Consider the following 24,743-nt stretch of genomic DNA (forward strand, 5'->3'; position numbering starts at 1 on the left):
TTGGTGAAGAACAAGACCGTCCAGATTCTCACGGACAATACAATTATGTTTTATATAAACAAGCAAGGGGGCACAGCATCTGTGACTTTGTGCAACGAAGCGGTGAGAATCTGGAATTGGGCTATAGATCATGCGACTTGGTTGCTGGTGGTTCATATCCCAGGCACAGACAATTTAATCGCGGACCACTTGAGCAGGTTACACAGAGACAACCATGAGTGGTCCCTTCAGGACTGTTACCTAAACACTGTTTTTTCCAAGAGGGGTTTTCCCAGTGTAGACCTTTTTGCCTCTGAAGAAAATCACAAGACTCACAAGTTTTGTTCCAGAGGCGGCCTAGACCAGGGGTCTCTTGGGGATGCATTTCAACTCGAGTGGTTGGGTCACCTCTTCTACGCATTTTCCTCATTCTCCCTGATACCCAAGCTGATCAGCAAAATTCAATTGGACAGGCCTTCAATCATTCTGATAATCTCCTTTTGGCCGCACCAACTATGGTTTCATGGCCTGTTGCGACTACAGACTCAGAGGTACAGCTTCCCTGCAGAACTGAACCTATTGTCCTGGAGGGGAGTGTTCCACCACAGGATAGACAAACTCAAACTGTCAGCTTGGCTGATCACTCGAGTCTAACATTTTCCTCCAGAGTAGCTCACGTCTTACTGAACGTTAGACAATTATCTACTCGTCAATCTTATGCTGTTAAATGGGGAAGTTTAGTAACTGGTGTAAAGAGAGGAATTTAGACCCTTTTGTCTCCTCTCTTCCAGAAGTCTTGGACTTTTTATGGGATTTGAAACAACAAGGGTTATCAAACTCTTCAGTTAAGGTGTATTTGGTGGCTATCTCTGCTTTTCACCCCCCGATAGACTGCAAGACAGTGTTTTCTCACTACACTGCCAAATTATTCCTCAAGGGTTTGATCAATCTGTTTCCTCCTGTTAAGACTGTGGTTCCCCAGTGGTCTTTGCCATTAGTGTTGACCAAATAGATGTCTAAGCCCTTTGAACCCTTGGCCACGTGTTTGTTACAGTATCTGTCTTTGAAAGTAACCTCCTTAGTGGCCATTACCTCGACCAGGAGGGTGGGGGAATTGGCTGCATTATCATATGAACCCCCTTATTTGAAGTTTCACGCTGAAAAGGTGGTCCTTAGGACTAAAATTGAGTTTCTACCTAAAGTAGTCTCTAGTTTTCACCTTTCCCAGGAAATTACCAGTATTCTTTCGTACACAGGGTTCAGAGGCTAAGAAAGCCCTGCACTCTTTAGATGTGCGTGGGCTATTCTTTTTTAACTAGATAGGGTTAAACCTTTCAGAGTGAATTCTCACCTGTTTATATGCTTTTCAGGTCAAAAAAAGGGTAAAAGGGCAGCCCCTCAAACCCTGGCTCGCTGGGTGGTCCAGGCTATACTATTGTGCTATAAAACTGCTATCCTACCTTGTCCGCTAGGCGTTCACGCTCATTCCACTAGATCTCAAGTTTCATCAGCAGCTCTCCTGAAGGGTGTCCCACTCCAAGACATCTGCAGAGCAGTGACGTGGTCCTCGGCTGACACATTTGTTAAACACTACATGTTGGACGTCCTGGACAGAAAGGAGATGGCAGTTGGTACAGCAGTCTTGCAGTCGATCTTCTCATGACAGCTTCTCTTTGCCTCCACCCAGGTATTTAAGCTTTATAATCTCCCATGTGGGACTGCACAGGAAGACCATCGATGAAAAACAGTGTTTCACATACCTGTAACTGTTGTTCATCTAGGTCTTCCGTGCAGGCACACATACCCTCCCTCCTTTCCCGCTAACACTCTTCTTACCTTTCAGCACTGTGGTGAAAGAGGACTGAGGGTATGTTGGGGGCACCCTGCCTCTTAAACACCATTTTTGGGTGGGAAGAATGGCCGTGCATGAGCGCAGAGAGGCAGGGGCACCCCCTAGTTGTATTGAGCTATAAAAATCTCTGAAATTGGCAGACCTGCGCATGTGCAGTCACCAATGTATGCCTGCACGGAAGGCCTAGATGAACAACAGTTATAGGTACATGAAACACTGTTTATCTTTTCCTATAAAAATACAGTTTTTATGGTACATATCTCTTGAATGCTACTGGAATTAACGTGTATATGGCATATACATGCATACATAGCAGCCAGTATGCCTAAAGGCAGGCATAATCCTGTTGCTGCACTCACACTGGGGATGAGAGATTAGGAGATTTTTTTATATGTTTGGGAATAGGCTGTCCGACAGGTTTTGAAACTGTTGGTTGTCATAGATGCCTGTCTAGATTGACAATAGTTTGGAGGTTTACTATGAAATATTAGGATTATCTCTAAATCATCCTTATACCATGAATCTTTTTAAAAAATAATCTGTTTTGGTAAGTAAAATTGTAAAGAACTTTATTGTCATGCTCTGTAAAAAAAAAAAAATTAGTTTCAATTTTTTTTTTTATTTGACTTTTTCCCTACAATAGTTTTCAGCGTAGATTGCAGTACAGTGGAATGCCCTCCTGTCCAGCAAGTTGTTTGCCCTTTGGATAGCTATGAAACCCAAGTCAGGCTGACAGCTGATGGATGCTGTACTCTTCCTACAAGGTTTGTTATGAATTGGATATAGGTTTGTTGCAGCTTTGGGGATGCTACTTAAGATAATCAAAGCTATTTGATGTTGCTTTGTTGTTTATAAACTGACTAGCTGGTTTAAGAAACTGCTTTATTTGATCAAGGTTGTGACAAAGAATTATGTAAATCAATTGTTAGAAGAAAATGTTAATGACTGAAATGGAAGAAGTAGCATGGCTTTCAGTTCTGAAAGGTATTTTATGAGAGGATTTAGAAGTTGAATCTATTCTTTATGAGAGAATGAACATTGTTCGAATTAGTATATAAGAGAAACAGGAAGAAAATTCACGTGATGGTTCTCATGGTTTTTGTTAGCCTAAACAGTTACTTATTTAGAGAGCATTACAAAAGTGACACATTTTATAGACAGAAAAAACAAGAAGATCTTGATGTCCTTCACCTTGAAAATCATAATTAATGTCAGTGGTACTGTTTTGTGCATTAATAATAATAATAATAACATTCAGTTTATATACTGCCCTTCAGGACAACTTAATGCCGACTCAGAGCGGTTTACAAAGTATGTTATTACTATCCCTGCAACGAACACCCAGTGAGGTGGGTGGGGCTGAGAGAGCTCCAGAGAGCTGTGACTAGCCCAAGGTCACCCAGCTGGCTTAAAGTGAAGGAGTGCAGAATCAAACCGTGCTCTTCGTAGAGTCCCACTCTCTTAACCATTACATCAAACTGGCTCTGTGTAAGCATAGGAAGAAAGTTTGTGGCTAGAGATGTAAAATTTCTGGAAATCTTGAAGTCACAGAAAAAAATGGGGGGGGGGAATGGAAATGGAAATATATGCAATACTCAACTATCCTGTCAAATATAAACTAATTTTACCACTTGAACAGAGTAAAATTCATCCTTTATAACAGTTTAGTTTTCTGAAACCAAAATTGTAAATATAACAATACTTGAGAGAAAACTGCAAGCTAATGCACTCAATGCTACCTTAGCACATGTATATTAAAGTTTGCATCTGAAAAGTAGAAAAATAGGAGTTAAATTGAAAATACATGCTTCGTGGTAAATAACGAAAGGTATATTATTTGGTCAGGAAAAGGGTCATAAACAATAGAAGTAATAGCATAGTTTGATACATAGTTAAACTTTATGGTATTAAAGCATTGAACTTTTAGGTAGTTTATCAGCATACACATTATAACATTTTCATTATGTACAAATTTATTCACATTTAAATGTAAAAATATCAATAGCACCTTAAGTCTCTAATCAGAATCAGTTTTTGGAACTAGGGGTGTGCACCCCCCAAATCTGGGAAATCTGGACCTGGGTTTCAAGAATTTCAAAAAAAATCTCAGATCCCTGAAATCCAAGAAAGGTTATCTGATCTGTTTAAGATAGATCAGAGAATCCAGGATTTGTTTGGCCATTATTTCCCATGGGGAAAACTTTCTGTGGGTGTCTGGGGGCAGGTTATTTTTCAAGGAAGCTCCACCAAATTTGAAGGGAACATAGTCTTAACTATCGTATAAAGTCCCTTCAAATTTCAGGAATGTTGCACCTCGGGATCCAATTCTGTGGGCCCTGAACATGGTGCCCTCAGCTACTCTCCGTTGTTTCCTATGGGGGAAACATTTCCAAGTGGACTCTAGGTAGAAACACATGGGGCAAGGCTGCTGGTGGCCAGAGGCACACTCCCAAGTGTACAAGGAAACCCAACCCAAATAAGAAAAAATGGCATGAAGAGATATTCTAATATTTCTGGTATACTTAGTGAGAGGAGCCTCTAATCCTCATTATAATTAACACATTAATCTCCATCAGAATTATAGTATTCAATAACAAACAACATGAATAATTCAAATACAGATTTAAATATTTTTAAAAAGAGGTAAAAAACCTGCACCATAACGACGAAGTAGAAATGAAACAAAATGGTTTTCCAAAAGCAATAACATTTTCAGCAAGTATATTTAATTGCAGAATCTAATCAACTAATTTCTCCCCAAATATTCTGAAACAAGAAAGGAAAACTCCAGTAGCACTCTTTAAGACTAACCAACTTTATTGAGGCATAAGCTTTCAAGAACCACAGCTCTCCAGAGCTGTGGTTCTTGAAAGCTTATGCCTCAATAAAGTTGGTTAGTCTTAAAAGGTGCCATGGGACTTTTTACTGTTTTGCTACAGACTAACATGGCTAACTTCTCTGGATCTGAAACAAGAAACTTATTTCTAACCTTGGTAAAATGCTTGGATCAGGGATTTGTGTGGCTGTTTCGAAGTGAAATATCCAGGGCAGAGGTATCAAGCAGTTTTCTTTGTAGTAAACAGAGATCCAGTGGAAATGAAAAGAGCAAACCTTATTTATGCAAACTTCTGTAACTTTCGTAAAACAGCTCAGAAACAGAAGTTATAAGATAGAGGCAAGAGAAGGAGAAAACATAAAAAAACATAAAATTGGGAGTCTCCCTGCTCCTCATGCAAAAGCTTCTTTTTCTGCACCTAGTCCAGTTTATAACATGGGTGCACAACTCATAACATGACTACTGAGCTGCCCAAAGCCTATATTAGCAACCACGGTGTCTCCTTCGCAAACCCACTGATAACTAGGGGTGTGCAGCTGGAAAAGATTCGGGTTTCCCACTTCGGGTTTACCCGAAGCAGGGGGGAAATTCGGAAATACCATAATTCATAAATATTCGGAGCATAGCTAAGTGAGAGGGAGCAACTCCTCCATCCCCCACCCACTTACCTGGCTTCCAGGGAGGGTGATCAGCTGGGTGGTGGGCTGCTGCTGTGCTGCTGCCGTGGCAGGCCATGGCGGTGGCGGCGCAGCGGCAGCAAGTCGGCTGTGATGACCTGGAGCCAGCTCTACCTCCACCGCCGCTCCATGGCCCCGCAGGGCGGCGGGGAGGGCCATAGCCACCTTCTCTGGCCCTTCCTGCCCCTCAAATGGCCACCATGGCTGCCATTTAAGGGGCAGGAAGGGCTTTCTCCACCTCCGCTGCCGCTCTTCGGCCCTGCAGGGCAGCTGGGAGGGCCAGAGCCTCCTCCTCCAGCCCTTCCTGCCCCTCAAATGGCCACCATGGCGGCCATTTGAGGGGCAGGAAGGGATTTCTCCACCACCGCTCCGCGGCCCTGCAGGGTGGCGGAGAAAGCCATTGCCACTGCTGCGCCGACTGCAAGGTAAGTGGGGAGTGGGGGGCTGGGGCTGGGGCTGGGGGGCCTGGGCTGATGTTTAAAGGACCCTGCCACTGCTTCCAAGCAGCGGTGGGGCCCTTTAAACTCAGCCACGAAGCATTACGAAGCATTACGAATGTTTCAGACAGCTTTGATTTTGGATTCGGATATTCCGAATCTTTACGGATCGGGTCCGATTCGGGTATTTTACCCGAATCGGAAACCCGAAGCGCACATCCCTAGTGATAACTTGATTGAGAGATGCTGATTTCTGATTCCCCCCAAGGGATGGAGCAGCATTTCTGAGTTCAAGGCACTGCTTAGAGCCCCAGATGTCTTGCAGGAGAAGTCATCATCCTTTACATACCTGAGCTGTACATAGAACTCCAAGCAATCTAAGTGAAGGCATTACAATACTAGTTGTTCTATTTTCAGTTCTTTTCCTAATAATTCCGAGCATGGAATTTGCTTTTTTTAACCATTGCTGCATGCTGAGCCAAGATTTTAATTGAACCTAATAATAATAACAACAAGAACCACAACAACATTCGATTTATATACCGCCCTTCAGGACAACTTAACGCCCTCTCAGAGTAGTTTACAAAGTATGCTGTTATTATCCCCACAACAAAGCATCCTGTGAGGTGGGTGAGGCTGAGTGCCTAGAAACTGTGATTGACCCAAGGTCACCCAGCTGGCTTCAAGTGGAGGAGTGGGGTCTCAAACTCGGTTCTCCAGATTAGAGTAACACGCTCTTAACCACTACACCAAACTGGCTGTCCACTACAACCTATCCACTACAACCCTTTATTTCCCCTCAGCCTCAGATAGTTCAGTCCCCATCAGCATATACTGAAAGTCTGGATATTTTGTTCTGGTATGCATCACCATATACTTTCCTAAACTGAACTTTATTTGTCATGTTGTTGCCCACTTACCCAATTTAGAGAAATCCTCCTGTAGCTCTTCACAAGCCACCTTGGTTTTCATCATCTTAAATAATTTCATATAATCTACACTGCTTCTCTCCAATTCCAGATCATTTATGAACATATTAAACAGCACCAGCCTAATACTGATACTCATGGGATCCCATGGCTAACGTCATCCATTGCAAGAACTTCCTATTTATTCCTACTCCCTGTTGCCTGCCATTTAACCAAATTTTGATCCATAAGTGGACATATCCTCTTAATCCATGATTGATAAGTGTATTCAGGGGTCTTTGGCCTTTTATCAAAAGCCCTTTGAAATTTCTACCAAATTACCCTTATCCTTCTCAAAGAACTCCAAAAGTTTGAAGGGGGAAGGACTTTTCTTTGCAGAAGCCATGTTGAGTTTCCCTCACATTTCTTACGTGCTTAATAATTCTGTCTTTGGGATGCATGTTAAACTGGCATGTAATTTCCCGAATTCCCCCTGGACACTTGAAAAAATAGTGTAAAATTTGCCACTTTCCAGTCCTCTGGTACAAAGGACAATTTTAGTGACAAGTGGTATATACTGTTTGGTGGATCAACAATTTAACAATTAAGTTCCTTAAGAACCCTTGGGTGTGTATGCCATCTGGACCTGCAGATACTCGTTTTCAGTTTGCTTAGTACTTCTAGAACTTATTTCTGATCATCTCAATTTGCCTCAGTTGTTCAGACACTCTTCCTAAAAAAAGCAGCTTGGGTGTGTGTGCATGCCCCCCATGTTTCAAATGAAATCAGACACAAGAAATTCATTTAGTTTTTCTGGCATCGCCCCATCATCTTAAGCAATTCTTTTGCCCCTTTGTCATCTAATGGCTCTGCTACTTCCTTGCATGGTTTGCTACTCCTGTTATATTTGAAGAAATACTTATTGTTAGTCTTGATTTTTTTTTTTTAGCAATCCAATCCTCAATTTTCTAATTGCTTGCCATTCTCCTTTTTGTTCACCTCAATTGGGATAACATTCCACAAATGAAAGTTTGGTGCCTTTTATGGCTTCCTTGATTTGAAGTTAACTATACAGGTCTCTATTAGTGTGTGTTTAAAGTTTCCAAGAATCCTGGAGATATTTGATTCTCTCAGTTCTCACTTTAAATTCCTTCTGACTAGTCCTCTAACTTTTGAAAAGTTCCCTTTTGAAGTCACATATGCTAGTTTTGAAGTTTGGGAGTAACTTTCCATTGATGGGTTGCTGACTTTACTAGCATTGTAGTCACTGGTGCAATTAAATGATTTACTTGGTGCATGTAGAATGTACAAAGCAGTTTGAACACAGAGAGTTGGTTTCAGATTAACATTCCATAGGCAGAAGTTATCTCTTTAAACCTTACACCATCTTCCAAGAGACAGACCAGTAGTTTTGTCCTGTGCTATAGAAGCAATACTGTATTTTCCTTGGGTAATATTACAGGATGGAGCCTGGTGTAGCCCACTTAACTCTAATCAAGGACCTGTCAGGCCAGTGTAACAATTTGAGTTCTGCTCCCTGATCTAGTGCTAGACCACTGATATTATACAGGTGCTGACTGCAGTGATTCAGCAATGTATGAATAGAAATTTCCTCATATGGGCCTTAACTTTTGTGGGAAGAAATAGATTTATGCATACCAGTCTACCATCTTTCAGTTTGTTAAACAGAAATAAACAGCTGGTTGAACAGGACTGATTATCTACCTCATTCTTCATTTTCAGTCTTCGGTGCAGTCCCACATAGGATTGCACATGCGCAGGCCTACCAATGGGAGGACTGAGAAGCTTTAAAAGCTATGAAGGGGGTGCCTTCCCTTCCCAGGGTGCCTCTGAGTCTGTTTCCCATCCAAACAGCCCACACTCTGGGAGGGTGACGCCCCATTCCCTCAGCATTTCTTTTGCCACCAACCAGAGAGGAGTGTATGTAACAAGTTCACTGCTTAGAAGAGTCTCTTCGATGGAATTCTTTGTCATTCGTCATTAGATCTTCATTAGATCTGTGAAAGAAAAAAGTTCAGTATGACTGACAAATTCCTCTTAAACAGCAGTGCAGTACAAAAATGGCTAAAACAGATGGACACTTTGCCTGGTTTATCTCAGAGAGGGTCATGATGTCGGGACAAGCAGAGAGAGCCACTTGCCTCAAAGTGGTGTTATGAGGGAGAGCTTTATCCAGTTCCAGTAGCCTAGCAGCAAAGCATTCTGCCCTGGTGGAGCATGGAGAAAAATCTGATCCAGCAACTTCAGATCTTCCAGGTCTCTTGGCTCTGACTTCAGGTAGGATCCACCCCCCTTCCAGATTGAGGGACCCATCAGAACCATCCTCAACCTTAAGACAGGATAGATCACTCTTGAATCCGTAAGCGGGACAGTCCTGCTCTCTGAGTGCCAGTGGCCCAACTCAAAAGCCTTTTGGAGCCTCCTGCCAAGAAAGCCAAAATGAAGCACCATAAGAAGCAAAAGGCTATGAATCATTCAAGGTCCATGAACCCTGAAACCTTGATTGAGGACCTGGAAATAGTTGAAGTCCAAAGGACTACCCATCAGTTCAGATCTCCTCTATTGTCGAGAGAAGAGGGTGAGCTACCACACCCGTCCCCAGATCCAGTTGTTTGAATTGTAAGTGTCCTTTGAAGCAGAGTCATTGCTCTCACCAGTCCCCTCCCTGGAATCCAAACTACATGCTTTCATTGAGTCATATAGCCTGTGGAGAAGCATACTGACTGGGTCCATATGGTCCCACTACAAACCTGATCTCATCAAGGGCTCATCGATGCCATTCCACACAGAGGATGCTTCGTCAGTCTTCTCTATCATTCCAGTTTGTAGATAGTTGGGTCTGACTGAAGTCTGAGGATGCCATCAAATCTGACCCCAGGAGAGAACTTTGGTGACAGGGAACCCAAGATGACTTCAGGTTTTACACCAAACAGTTGATGAGGATGGCCAAGTCCCTTGACATCAATGTGTTATCTTTGGGGTGTGCAGCAAAAAGAAAAAATCAGTTTTCCCGCTTCGTAAATTGCAAAGTGGGAAAAAGAGTCGGAAATTGCTTCTTGGCCCGCTTTGAAATGCTCCGAAAGATTCCCTGTCCCCGCAGCTTCCTTTTAACCCAATGGGGGGGAGGTGGGGGAATTCCCTGTCTCCCTGGCATCATGTCAGTGAGTGGGGGGCGGCCAGTTTAAACTAGCCCCCCTGCCACTGCCTCCTCTTCACCCAATGCCAGGGAGACGGGAGTCTCTCCGTCTTCCTGGCATCGGGTCAGTGGTGCCACCTTCGCCCACTGCTGATGGGGCCAGGGAACTCCTGGGCGAACGGAGCACCCAGTGCAAGGTGCAGGCTTAATCCTACCTCCCCACCACCACCTTCGCCTGCTGCTGACGGGGCCAGGGAACTCCCTGGCCCCGTCAGCAGCAGGCGAATGAAGCGACCGGCGGCAGGGTGCCCGCTTAAGCTTACCACCCCGCTGTTCTCTTCACCCAGTGCGAGAGGGGTGAGAGAATCTCCCCATCCTTCTTGCAGCGGGAGAGTGGCTGCTGCACCCGGTGCGAGAGGGGCAGGGGATTCTCACCTCCCTCTTGCCTCAGGAGAACGGGCGCCACCGGGCTGCTGCACCCGGCACGAGAGGGGCAAGGAGATTCCCTCGCCCTTCTTGTACCGGGTGCAGTAAGCGCAGTGGTGCTCGCTTGGGCGCAGTGGTGCCCCCAATGAGCATCTGATTTGGGGGTTTAAATGCCCTTTCTGTGCCCCTGCACAGCGGCAGGGAAACAGGCATTTAAACTCCTTGACCCAAACCATCCTGAAGCTGTACAAATAGCTTCAGGAATCTTTGATTCAGGGTTTCCGCAACGGACCCAGCATGCTGGGGCCATTTTTGAAATCCCAAATCTTTGTGAATCGAGTCCGATTCAGGTATTTTTCCTGAATTGGAAACCCGAATTACAGATCTCTAGTCATCTTCAGAGCCTAAGCCAAAGGACAAAATTCTTCGGCATGTTTGGGGAATCTGTCCACTATAACCTTCTCTATAATAGAAGGATTCATGGAATTCATGAATAGCCTTTGTAAGAAACCTGCCTCAATACCTGCACCCCTTTGGCATTAAACGTCAAAATTGCCAACTATATCACCCTGTTTTCCATGCTTTAACCGACGTACCCCCTAGTAAAGTAAGAATAGTACATGTTCTTACATTACTGTTTAACTTGCTGCAAAATATTTCTGAAGCTAGGGTCTGTGAGTCATTTGTAAGAGTAGAGGGTCAGCCCCTCTCGTATCCATCTAGCTAATGCAGAAATAGAGCCCTCTTAATTTGCCAGGGAATGGAGCAGAGATTCTCTACGTCAAGGAAAGGGAATAGAATTAGTTTCTCCTTCTTTCAGCTGGTGGAAAGTAATGTAGCTAAGTGTGATCTGGAAGCTAAATGACCACTTAGTTATTGATGGAAATTCAGCCCTAGGAATTTTAATTGGCCCCATGACACAGTGGAGGTAGAGTCTAATGCAATCATTGTAATTATTTCTAGTATAATATTGAATTAGTTCCCTCTATTTTTTTCCAATGCAAGGGAAAGCATGATGAAAGAACTGATATTCTGCATCAATACACAATAGCCAATCACAGTTCTAAATTTAATACTAGAACTTTAGAATCGTCGTCGTCCTTCTGTGCAGCCCCACATTGGGACTGCGCAGGCGCAGGCCAGCCGCGGAAAAGATTTTTCTAGCTTTTAGAGATGTGAAGGGGACGTTCGGATCCACCACGCATGCGCGCCGGTGTTCCCGCCAATTTTGAATCTATATATATCCGAACGTCCCCGGCATTCCCTCAGTTCCTTTTTCGCCGCCGTCGAAAAGGTTCTTCTTCTAGCGTTACTTGTCTTCTCAGCGTCTCTTCGGAGTTTTGTTCATCGAATACTGTGCTGTACGATATTTTCCTGCGTCCATCTTGAGGGAAATATCATTCCGGGATGTCTCAGACAGCTTTATTTTAGAAATGTCTGAAGTGCGGCACGAAGATGACCCACTCGGATGGCCATGAGCTCTGTCTCATCTGCCTGGGCGAGGGGCACGTTGTGGAGCGTTGTGTGGTGTGTATGTCCTTCACCCCGAAAGAGAGGAGCGATCGGAAGGCCAGACTCCGTGCCTTCTTGTGGGATGCCAACCTTCTCCCACCCAAGCCATCGGGTTCATCGGGAGATAGGCACCGCTCCGCCGCTCCATCGCCAGCTCCATCTCGAAAATCGCCGGAGCCGCTTCCCTCGGAACCGACGGGACAACCCGTTCCGGAGGGCCGATCTGACTCCGGTTCCGTGGATCGCCCTTCTAGCCGGAAGGCTAAGAAGCGTTCCTCTTTGAAGCCGTCATCGAAGCCCTCGTCCAAAGCTTCGGCCACAGAGGCTTCTTTGGAGCCCCCGCCTAAAAAGGCCAAGGCCAAGTCAAAAGCTAAGGGCCGTGTGCCATCCCCGACCCGACTGTGCAGCCCGGTACGCCACCCAGACCGGTGCTGATTGACGGCGATGTGGTGAGTCTTCATACCCCGTCACCTCCTTGTACGCCTCCTCCAATAACATCGGAGGATTACGTACCATTCCCGCCTCTCTCGGAACCGTATCAGTCGTTTGAGCATTCCCTGCCGTCTGCCCCGGCGCCTTCGGAAGCCTCCGTTCCAATGCAGTCTACCTCATCGGTTCCGGCGCCGTATCACTGGCCTGCTCCGGAGTCCGCTCCTCTACCTCCTTGGCAGCCTGTCCTGGGGATAGGGAACATGACCTCCTGGCAGGATTTCGTGGCCTGGTTCCAGCAGTCTGTGCCCTTCCTGCAACACCCTTCGGTTCTGCTGTCTTCCATTCCGGCTCAACCGCTCCTGCAACCTGCACCTGCTCCTCCTGCGGCTAGAGTGCACCTCCATCCCTCGGTTCCTGGGCCTTGTCCATCGGCTCCGGTTGGACGCCCGACTTCGGTTCCAACGTAGACCCCGGCGGAGTTTTCGGATTCCGAGGATGAAGAGGGCTTGGCTTTCCCGTCTGATTACTCCTCGGATGTGGCTTCTGACCCTTCTCCGGATGACACCGTGGGTGAGCTCCATTCGTCGTCCCCAAATGACGACTACAGAATGTTCGCTGAACAGATGGTCCGGATGGCCGCTGCGCTGGAGATAGATGTTGCCTCCACGACCTCCAAGCCTAAGAGCAAGCTGCTGGAGGCGTTGTATTCAGGGTCCCCCGCTTCGGTGGCGTTCCCTCCTGTGGAGGACTTTGTCGATAATGCTCTTGCGCTCTGGCAGACACCGGCATCCCTGCCGCCAACGGCAAAGAAGGTCGAAAGGTACTATCGCCTGAAACAGGATGACTGCCCGTACCTTTTCTCTCACCCTAAGCCCTCTTCCATCGTGGCGGAGGAAGGTCAGGCTCGGTTCCGATATGGTTCCTCTTCGGCTCCGGCAGACCGGGAAGGCAGGAAGCTGGATGGCATGGGCAGGAAGCTCTACTCGTCCGTGTCCTTGGGATTCCGTATAGCAAATTTCCAAGCTATAATGGGATCCTACAATCACTTTTTATGGAAGCAGCTGTCCTCTTACCTCTCCGACCTCCCGGAGGATCGACGCCACCTGGTTAAGGCATTTCAAGCCGAGGCCATGAAGCTGTCGAAACAGCAGATGACAGCTGGCAAGGACGCTGCCGACTCTGCAGCGCGGGCAATGGCGACTTCGGTGGTCTTGCGTCGGCACGCCTGGCTCCGTTCCACGGCCCCGCCGCCAGAGAAGAAGGCGAAGGTGGAAGATTTCCCGTTTGAGGGGGCCCAGCTCTTCTCTGAAAAAAATGGATGAGTCCCTCTCGCTGATGAAGAAAAACCAGCAAATGGCCAAGTCCCTGGGAGTTGCTCCTTCAGCACAGCCGTCGGGTCCGAGGTATCGTTACGGTCGGTTCCGATCCTACCAGACCCCTTACCAGCCATACCAGCAGCGTCAAGGGTGTTTCTTCTCGGGCCAGTCCTATGGCCACCGGTCCTACTCGGCCCAGCAGCGTCATTCTTCCAGGCGCTCCGGCCGGTCCAAGGGCAGGCAGCAGCCCCCCTCGCCTAAACCATCGACCTCCGTGCAGAAGCCCTCTGTCTTCTGACTAAGCCTGAACGCTCCCCAGTTGGCCTCCAAGGACACTCTCTCTACTGCCCGGTTCTTGGACAGGCTTCGGCCTTTTTTGCCCTGTTGGCAGCTTGTTACCTCTGACACTTGGGTCCTGTCTATTGTGTCCCATGGTTACAAATGATTATTTACTGATGTACCTCCCCGTTCTCTCCCTCCCCGTTGTTCTCCATATTGTGATGTTGTTTTACACAATAATGTTATGGAATTGGTGAACAAAGGTGCTGTCCGGGTGGTCAATGTCGCTACTTCCCCTTGGGGGTTCTACTCGAGATACTTCCTCGTGGATAAGAAAGATGGAGGGTCCCAGCCCATTTTGGACCTTAGGGGCCTCAACAGTTATTTGAAGGTTGAGAAATTTCGGATGCTGACCCTGGCACGGGTCATAGAGCTCTTGGAGGCAGGCGTTTGGCTAGCTATTCTAGACTTGAAAGACGCCTACTTCCACATCTCCATCTTTGAGGGCCACAGAAAATATCTGAGGTTTGTCTATGGGGATTCTGTATATGAATATACGGTGTTGCCTTTTGGGCTGGCCTCTGCGCCCCAGGTTTTCATGAAATGCATGGCCACCGTGGTGGCGTATCTACGGTCCAGGGGATGCTTTATCTACCCGTACCTGGATGACTGGTTCCTGGTGGGACCCTCGGCTGCCTCCCTCCAGGACCATATTGCCCTCTAGCAATAGGCTGTACTAGCTAGGTTGGGCTTGGCGGTTAATGGGGATAAGTCTATCTTAACTCCAGGCACAGCCATTAGGTTTATACGGGTCTATTTCGACTCGCCACGGGGCAGAGCCTACTTACCCCCGGATCGCTTGACCAGGCTTTCCTCCCTAGCCCGTCACTTCTTGCACAACCATTTTCAAACTGCCCTCCTTATTCAAACACTGCTGGGCCTTATGGCCTCCTCCACAGGGGTAGTTTTTTTCGCACGCCTGCATATGAGGCCTCTGCAAAACTGGTTTGTCCGGAGGTACAACCCCCTCACTATGGGCCAGCATCAGAAGTTCTCCATCCCCAGGGTGGTACAGCGTTCCTTGGCCTGGTGGACTGTCCCTGAGAACTTGGCCGAAGGTTGTCCTTTTGGCCCTTTCCTGGCAGAGGTCACCGTCTTTACTGACGCCTCCAACTTGGGATGGGGAGGGCGCTGTGAACAGCTTTCTGCCCAAGGCATCTGGTCCCCAACTGAGGCAACCATGCACATTAACCTCTTGGAGCATAGAGCGATCCGTTACTCGATGGTTGTTGTTGGTTTTCCGGGCTGTATTGCCGTGGTCTTGGCATTGTAGTTCCTGACGTTTCGCTGTGGCTGGCATCTTCAGAGGCGTAGCACCAAAAGACAGAGATCTCTCAGTGTCGCCCTTAGTGACACTGAGAGATCTGTCTTTTGGTGCTACACCTCTGAAGATGCCAGCCACAGCTGCTGGTGAAATGTCAGGAACTACAATGCCAAGACCACGGCAATACAGCCCGGAAAACCCACAACAACCATCGTTCTCCGGCCGTGAAAGCCTTCGACAATACGATCCGTTACTCCCTTGCTTCTTTTGCAGATGTCATTCGGAACAGGAGGGTTCAGGTCTTGTCGGACAATACCACAGCCTGCAATTACCTCAACAAGCAGGGAGGAACGGTCTCGCTCAAGCTCTGCAGGGAAGCATCAACTCTCTGGAAATGGGCCATGGTCAACAACGTCCTTCCCAGGGCCGTACACATTGCCGGGGAGCTCAACACCGCAGCGGACACGCTGAGCAGGGTGTTTCTGCCTCAACACGAGTGGTCCCTCAACAGGGCTTACCTCCACCAAGTTTTTCACACGTGGGGTACACCACTCATCGACCTCTTCGCCACGGCCCACAACAAGCAGGCCCCGCTGTTCTGCTCCCGGGCCGGAATCGGCTGTCACTCCCTAGGGGATGCCTTCAAGATACCCTGGTCCCCAGGGCTCTTCTATGCCTTCCCGCCCTTTCCACTCCTGCACAAGGTGCTCTCCAGGGTCAGGTCCTTCAACACCCACTGTATCCTGATTGCCCCACAGTGGCCTCGCCAGGATTGGTTCCCTCTCTTACTCTCCCTTTCACAGGGATGATGCCTAGCGCTGCCACCGGCCCCGGACCTATTAATCAGGGACAGGGTCAGGCACCACAATGTGGCAGTTCTGAGTCTGGCTGCCTGGCTCCTGTGCGCTCCGGAGTAGGCCTCTCCTCAGAGGTTCTTAAGGTCATTCTGAATGCCCAGAAGCTGTCAACCAGGGTCCTACCAGAGGAAGTGGTCACGTTTTTCCCGGTGGTTGGCCCCGAAAGGGGTTTCTCCCTTTGATTGCCCCTTACCTATCATTCTGGACTACCTCCTGGACTTGTGCTCACAGGGTCTTGCCTTCTCGAGCATTAAGGTCCACATGGCTGCGATCTCTGCTTTCCATGAGCAGATTGATGGGAAGACCGTTTTTACACACTGGCTTTCCAAGCGGTTCCTAAAGGGCCTCTTCAAGACCTTCCCTCCTAGGGCCCCGCCGATTCCTCAGTGGAGTCTGTCCCTGGTACTCTCCCAGATGATGCTCCGGCCCTTTGAGCCCCTGTCCACCTGTCCCTTGCCTGTGCTCACACAAAAGGTAGCCTTTCTGGTGGCAATCACGTCCTCTAGACGTGCTGGGGAGCTGTCTGCCCTGCGGTGTGACCCTCCCTTCCTGCAGTTTTTCCCTGGTACGGTCATGCTCCACACTAGCATGGAGTTTCTACCCAAGGTGGTCTCCAAATTTCACCTGCAGCAAAAGGTGTTCCTTCCTTTTTTCCGACACCCTCGTCCCCAGGGGAACGGGCACTACATACATTGGATGTAAAACGTGCTTTATTGTTTTATTTGCATCGCACCAAGTGTTTCAGGAAATCTCCTGCTCTGTTTTTGTGTTACTCTGGCCCTCGCAAGGGCTCGCCTGCTTCTGCCCAGTCCATCTCTCGCTGGATTGTGTCTACAATTAAACTTTGTTATCAGCAAGCTGGAGTCCAGTGCCCCTTGTTGGTTACTGCTCATTCCACTCGAGTCCAAGCTGCTTCCGCTGCCTTCCTGCGAGGAGTGCCGCTCCGGGACGTCTGCCAAGCTGCAACGTGGTCCACTGCAGACACTTTCATCAAACATTATTCTGTGGACGTGAATGCACGGCGTGAATCAGCTATTGGCACGGCTGTCCTGCATTCTTTGTTCAAGTAGACACTCGCACCCGCCCCCATTGCTGAAATGCTAGTTATTCTCCCAGTGTGGGGCTGCACAGAAGGACGACGACGATAAACAGGGTTTCTCACTTGTAACTGTTGATCGTCGAGTCTCTTCTGTGCAGACACACATTCCCTCCCACCTACTCCGCTGTGAGTGCTTGGTTAACTGAGATTTTCTCCGGCGGCTCAGGTGAACTGAGGGAATGCCGGGGACGTTCGGATATATATAGATTCAAAATTGGCAGGAACACCGGCGCGCATGCGCGGTGGATCCGAACGTCCCCTTCACATCTCTAAAAGCTAGAAAAATCTTTTCCGCGGCTGGCCTGCACCTGCGCAGTCCAAATGTGTTTCTGCACAGAAGAGACTCAACGATCAACAGTTACAAGTGAGAAACCCTGTTTTTTTATAGGATGCTAGGGTTTTTTTTCTATTTATTTGAGCAGTTGTGAAAGTTTTTCTCTCCCCCCCCCCCATTCAGTTGGCCTTTATTGAGAAGTTCTTAACCAATGAAGAGTTGTCTGGTGCAAAGTCCCTTCCAATCCAGGGTTAACTTTGATTAGAACTTTGTTCTTGGCTTTTTGAGTTGTGGCCCTATAGACTCAATTACTACCTGAGATCTGACATTGTATACCATGAACAGACAATACAAACATTTTTGTTAAACTTACTTTTAAAGTATAGTTATTCATTGTATTGCATTGAGAATGTGAAAAGATGGAAAATCAGGCCCACACAGCATTCCACAGGCACTTTAAAAAGAGGCTTTCTAGTAGGTATTGGAGATCTATGAGAGGATGAGATTAATCAAAGTGGGGGCTCTCGAGATTTCTAACATTTGAGAACCACTACACTTCAGATAGATTAAATATCTGGATTGGCTGGGATAATTGCACTTTGTTATGTATACAGGTGTGTTTTTGAAAAACAGAAAATTGCTTGAAAAACTTTTGGCTTGAAGGTATCTGGGATGAGAGTATACAGACATCTATCATTGTTCATCTTGATATCAAATAGAGCCAAAGTGACTATGCAAGCAAAATACTCAAAGTATCTTCAGCTTTAAGTGTTCATAGGTAAGACTATGATGCTGTACACATAATTGGAAGTAGTAGGTGTTATAGAAATCAAAATTATTCTAGTCACCACATCTCATGTCTACAAGCTATTTCAAATTAAAATGCATATTGCCAGAGATGAGAAAATGATTTACCAAAAGGTAGCAAGCAGGGTAGGACTATTACAGTATTTTTTATGGACAGTACTTCACAGTAGTCCAGCGAGACAGATATTCATTCAAATTTTTTTTACAGAGTAAAAACTAAGACCTTTCAATATTCCTACATATTCATACATCCCAAGGTAGAATGAGGATTGAAACACCAGTCTTCTGTTCAAATTCAAGCACTGTACTCCAGAACAAATATTAACTCTTGTTCACTTTGTTGCATTTAAAGCAGTTTTATTGTCTTCATATAATGTGACTGCAGAAAATTAATTTGCTACTTGCTTTTGTCCTTTTTGTGTTTTACACTTCATGTTGTCTTGTTTATTTATGATGCTTTACTTTTTTGGTTACAGGTGCGAGTGTCTCTCTGGTTTATGTGGTATTCCAAAATGTGAGGCAGGCTACATCCCCCAAATAGTGTCACGTGGAGATGGAACACCTGGCAAGTGCTGTGATGTTTTTGAATGTGTCCATGGTATGTGAACTTCATAATGTATTTGGGCTGAAAAATGCAAATTATTTGTAAATGAATAATACTACTGTTAAAACCAATTTATTTATTTATTTACAACCTTTATTTAACACATTTATTTAAAATGTGCTGCCTTTTCCCACTCAAATAGGGTTCCCAAGATGGCAAATATGAAAACATTAAAACAGCAGTTAATACATAAAATAATTCAATAAAAACATATAACACATCAATATACAACACCAAAACCAGCAATAACAGTTATTGAAGATATGCCAAGTGAAACAATTTTTTTTATTTTATTTCATTTATACCCCACCGTTGTCTCTAACAGGGACCCAAAATGGCTTATATCATTCTCTCCTCCGTATTTTCCTAACCACAAACCCTGGTGGTTTCCACACTATCAATTTAAAGTGTTTCAATATCTGTTCTGCTTCCCATGTTTGCAGGAGTTCCGCATGTGCAAGGCAGTCATGGGATGCTGAACTGATTTTTGTCCACGGTATCCCCATTTTCCCTCCTGCGGACATACCACGATTTTATTTTGAAGCCGCTGCAAAGTCGTAGCTGGCATGATTAATGTCAGTGTGAACTCTGTACTCCCCTTCTGCTTCTCTCCTCCTCCTCCTCCTCCTCCTTTTCCCTGGGAGCTGATTGGTCTGTCTCCTTTTAACTACTCCCACCCTCCTCAACACTCTGAACTCCTTTTCTGCTATTTTTATCAGTAAAGTGTGGTAAGGGTCATAAGGCTGTTCGCTTCCTTCCTCCCAGGTATACACGCACGCTCTTATTTTTTTTCAAAGCAAGGAACAAGTCCTAACATTGCTGCTTATTCCCTGCTGGCTTTAAAAGCCAGGAAAGGGTTAAATGGCTGGTTTTTTCCCTTCCCCTCTCAGGGGTATGAGCACAATCTTGTTTTTTAAAGCCAGCAAAAGGTTAAATGGCTGCTTTTCCCTCCCTCCTGGCATCTTCTCTTAATGTCAAAGAGGGAAAAAAAAACCCTAAGCATTTTGTACAGCCCTTTGCAAAAAAAAAGTGGCAGGGAAGCTGCTAGGAGGGAATGGAGCATCAGCATTTTAACCCTTTCCTGGTTTGGCTTTTTTTAAAAAATGAGAGTGGAACAAGCTGTCAGGGCTTGCCGCAGCTGCCGCTGGGCGTGGCACTGGGCGGTCTGCTCCTGACGTCACAGGGGGGCCAGGGACTCTGCAGGACCCTGCTCTGTGGAAGGAGGGGCGGTATACCTCACCCAGACTCCCTCTCAGTCCACTCGCTGGCCTGCTCAACCTGGCCTGCTTACCCTCTGTGTCCTCCATCTCCTCCTTCCAGAACTCTCCTCCAAGCCTCCACCCTTGCATCCTACTGCTCTCACTCCACATCATCACTCCTCACTCACACCCACCACCCCAGAGCTCTTCCCAGCCACCCTTTATAGGGTTTCCTTTCTCCACCCCGCCCTCCTTCCAGGCTTGTTCCCTCTCCTGACTGGGCCCAGCTGTGCATTCCTCCAGGTGTTTCCCTCCAACCACTAATCCCTCCTGGGCCCTTTTGCCATGCTGGCAGGGTGGGGTTGAGTGCGAGCCATCCCCAGCTGAGGGTTCCTTGGCCTTGCTCACGAGGAGCTGCCCCAGCCAGCCCTTGTGCTATTGAGCTTGCCTGGCCTTGCTCACGAGGAGCTGCCCCGGCCAGCCTCTGTGCTATTGGGCTTGCCTGGCCTTGCTCACGAGGAGCTGCCCCAGCCAGCCTCTGTGCTATTGGGCTTGCCTGGCCCTGCTCACGAGGAGCTGCCTTAGCCAGCTTCTGCGCTGCCTGCTCAGCAATGCTGGGCGGGGTTACCCATCTCCTCCCCCAGAATGCCTGTGGCAGCCCCCCCTGGAGAGGCTTGGCTTCTAGCAACTCCTGAGCCAGGCTGCTGTCTTCTAGCCATGGTGTGGCTCTGGGCTGCAGCGGCGGCGTCCTCTCCCTGCCAGGTAAGGGCTCTGCTTGGGTTGCTGCTGCTGCTGCTGGACCCACCTTCTCCCTGCTGTGTCCCTTTCCCTCCAGCCTGCTTCGCCCCCTCTCTTCCCCCTGGAGGGTGGGGCTGGCTGGTTTCTCCTTGCCCCCTCCACCCCTCTGAGGTACTGGCCTTTTGCCCCTTCCCCATGGAGTAGGTAGGTTCTGGCCCTGGTTGCCGGCTTGGGGGGTGGAGTTGCTGCCACCCTTTTGTCCCCTGCTGTTCCCTCTTGTCAAGTCTGGGGGCTGGGGCTCAGACCCCGGACACACCCCCCCGCTTGGCTTTGAGTTGTGGGGGTCTGGCTCAGTCTCAAACATGCGGGACATATAGTCCGCGTCCACATGCCGTGCCCCCCGGCGGTATTTGATGGTAAATTGGAAGGGTAGAAGGGAGAGGTACCAGCGTAGCACCCTGGGGTTGTGCGCCTTCATGCGATGGAGCCACTGCAGGGGTGCATGGTCCGTCAGCAGTATAAAGGGGTTGTTGGCCAGGTAGTACTGCAGGGCCCCCACCGCCCACTTGACCGCTAGGGCCTCCCGCTCCACCGTGGCATAGCGCTTCTCGGCGGGCTGTAGCTTCCGACTCAGGAAGAGAATCGGGACGTCTGCTCCGTCACGTTCCTGGGTCAGCACAGCCCCGAGGCCGGTGTCCGAAGCGTCTGTGGCCAGTGTGAAGGGCCGGTCAAAGTCCGGGTTCCACAGGGCAGTGGCGTTAGAGAGGGCGGAACGCAGGTCTTTGAAAGCTGCCTCTAGTTCTGGGGTCCACCGGACTTGGTTGGGCAGCCCCTTCCTTAAGCTGTCCGTCAGGGGCGCCGCTCGGGAGGCAAAGTGGGGGATGAACCGCCCATAATACCCCAGCAGTCCTAGGAATCTCCGAACCTGCTTCTTGGTCTTGGGCTGTGGGGCGTCGGCTATTGAGGCCACCTTGTCCGGTGGTGGCCTGACTTGTCCTCCCCCGACCACGAAGCCCAGGTATTGGAGTTCCTGGAACCCCAGGTGGCTCTTTTTTGGGTTCGCCCTTAGCCCAGCTCGTTGGAGGGCCCTTAAGACGGCTTCCAGGTGTTGGAGGTGGGTGGGCCAGTCGGGGCTGAAGATAATAATATCATCAATGTATGCCATGGCGTACGCCCGGCACTCTCCCAGCACCTGGTCCACCAGCCGCTGAAAGGTGGCCGCCGCCCCATGCAGGCCAAACGGCATCTTCTTGAATTGGAAGAGGCCTTGGGGGGTGGCAAAGGCCGTCTTCTCCCGGTCCTCTAGCCGTACGGGCACCTGCCAGTAGCCCTTTGTTAAGTCCAGGGCCGACAGGTAGCGGGCGGACCCCAGGTGGTCCACCAGCACGTCTGCTCGGGGCATGGGGTAGGCGTCGAACTGGGCCACCTTATTCAGTTCGCGATAGTCAATGCAAAACCGGGTGGTCCCGTCTGGCTTGGGAACCAGGACTATCGGGCTCCTCCAGGCACTCCGTGAGGGTTCGATTACACCCAGCCGGAGCATCTCATTTGTCTCCTTCTCCACTGCCTCCCACCGCTTCCTGGGGATGGGGCGCCAGGTAGCCCGAGCTGTCTGCCCCGGGCTGGTTGGGATGGCATGTTGAATCAGGCTGGTGCTGCCTGGCCTGCGGGAGAAGACCCCGGGAACCCGTGCGCAGAGGTCTCGTAGCTGGGCCCGTTGAGCTGGATCAAGCTGGGGGTCCACCTTGGGCGCCTCAAACTCCGGGGCTTCAGAGGTCCACGGCAGCTCACTGTCAGGAAGCTCCAATGGGTCCTCAGCCATGCCACACTCCTCTTCGGGGCGCTCGTGCCACTGCTTCAGGAGGTTCACATGCAGGGTCTTCCGCCGACGTCGGCCGACCCCGCACTGGACTTCATAGGTAGTGGGGCCCAGCACCCTTCGAATCGGGTAGGGGCCCCTCCAAGCGTCCCCTCCCTCTCTGGGAAATACCGAGTGGTGCACCAGGACCTTCTCTCCAGCCTGGAAAGTCCTCATCCGTGCACCCCGGTCGTAGGCGGCTTTCTGCTTCGCCTGGGTGCGAGCCAGTCTGCGGTTCGCCTCGGCTTGGGACTGTTGCACCCGATCACGGAGCTGGCTCACGTACTCCTGTGGGGTGGGCGCAGGGTTGCTGGCCTGGGGCCCCCAGCGTTCTGTCAGCCGGGAGAGCATCCCTCGTGGCTTGCGCCCATATAGCAGCTCGAATGGGCTGAAGCCAGTGGAGGCCTGCGGGGTCTCCCTGAGGGCGAACATGAGCGGGTCGATGTACAGGTCCCACTGGTGAGGCTTGTCCCGTGTCATCTTCTTCAGGGCCTCCTTGACAGTCTGGTTCAGCCGCTCTGCCAAACCATCTGTTTGAGGGTGGTAAGCCGAGGTGAACACCTGCCGGATCCCCAAATTCCGGCAGAGTTGGCGCATGGCTGTGGCACGGAACGGGCCCCCTCGATCCGTCAGGATTTCATCTGGCAGCCCCACCATCGCAAAAAACTTGGACAGGGCCCGGACCACCCCTGGGGTCTGCATGGTTTTCAGCGGGATGACCTCGGGGAACCGCGTGGCATAGTCCACAATCACCAGGGCAAAGCGATGGCCCCGGGGTGTGCGTGGCAGCGGTCCAATGAAGTCCATTGCGATCCGTTGGAAGGGTGTCTCCATGACGGGTAGCGGGGAGAGGGGGGCCTTCGGTGGGCGGCGGGCTGCCACCCGCTGGCAGGTGGGACATGAGCGGCAGTGGGCCTTCACATCTGCATTCACGGAGGGCCAGAAGAACTGTTCAAGGATCTTCTTCAGGGTCTTGTGGTGCCCCAGATGCCCGGCCCACGCATGCTCATGGGCCGTGCGGAGGACTTCGGCCCGGTAGGCCGCCGGCACCAATAGCTGGCGGACCTCCCCCTGGCCACTTGGGGCACGAGCTAGGCGAACCCAAACCCCTCCTTGCTTCTCGATGCGAGGGAGCCGCTGGGACCTCCGTTCATCCCGCACCTGCTCCTCCTCACGAGCGGCTGTCTCTCGCAAGCGCTGCAAGGACTCATCTGCCCCTTGGGCATCACGGAATGGGCGGTCTGCCGGGGGTCCCGCTGGGTCTTCAACCTGTGGTTCTGCCCCTGGTCTGACAGAGGGACCCTCGCCCGGGTCGTTGGCCTCCTCCACTTGCAGAGCAGTGGCAACTTGAGGGCCTGCCAATTCCCCTGCCGCCTCCAGCAGCAGCCCGGCATTCCCGGGGGCGTCTCTTCCCAATTTCTCCGTTGCCTGCTTGAGGAGCCTGAAGAACCCTGGGGCGTCTCTTCCCAGCAGCACTGGCACGGGTAGGTGGGCTACCCGGGCAACTTCCATTTGGTGGCAGACCCCTAGGTACTCTATTGTGATTAGGGCCGTAGGGTACGGCTGGGTGCGGCCCATCACGTCTGTCACCGGGATCCAGCGGTGCACTGGGGTGGCAGCTGGGAGAAGCTGGGGTTGAATTGCTGAGACTGCACTCCCGGAGTCCAATAGGGCTTGTAGGATCAGCCGGCCTATCCTCACGGTGGCGCATAGACTCTGCACCTGCTTGCCAGGCGGTGGGTTATTTTCCCAAACGAAGGCGCAAACCCTTGGCAAGGCCTCTGTGAGCGCGCCGGCTTGCATCTGCGGCTCTGCCGTCAGTGTTAGTTCCGCTGGAGCAGCTGGGTAGGCTGCCTCCAGCCTTCCCCACATCCTATCCTGGCGTTCCTCCAGCCACAGTCCGAGCTCCACTGGGGTGGCGGCCTTGGGAGGCTGCCCCTTGACTGGCGCCTGCGTCGGAACGTCTCTCCCCGTACGGGCCACCAACTTGTCAGGGCTTGCCGCAGCTGCCGCTGGGCGTGGCACTGGGCGGTCTGCTCCTGACGTCACAGGGGGGCCAGGGACTCTGCAGGACCCTGCTCTGTGGAAGGAGGGGCGGTATACCTCACCCAGACTCCCTCTCAGTCCACTCGCTGGCCTGCTCAACCTGGCCTGCTTACCCTCTGTGTCCTC

General features: G+C 49.7%; 1 protein-coding gene across 3 annotated transcripts in view; it reads left to right on the top strand.

The window, feature by feature from the left end:
* The window catches only part of CRIM1 (cysteine rich transmembrane BMP regulator 1), a 232,441-nt gene that overhangs the window by 118,371 nt on the left and 89,327 nt on the right, over positions 1 to 24,743 (top strand). For all 3 annotated transcript variants that reach the window (XM_054976633.1, XM_054976641.1, XM_054976648.1), the window contains 2 exons: positions 2,475 to 2,595; positions 18,649 to 18,770. In XM_054976633.1, the coding sequence (XP_054832608.1) occupies positions 2,475 to 2,595; positions 18,649 to 18,770 (243 nt within the window). The remainder of the gene's footprint in view (positions 1 to 2,474; positions 2,596 to 18,648; positions 18,771 to 24,743) is intronic.

This window comes from Eublepharis macularius, chromosome 1 (genome assembly GCF_028583425.1).
Source record: "Eublepharis macularius isolate TG4126 chromosome 1, MPM_Emac_v1.0, whole genome shotgun sequence".
Classification (NCBI taxonomy): Eukaryota; Metazoa; Chordata; class Lepidosauria; order Squamata; family Eublepharidae; genus Eublepharis; species Eublepharis macularius.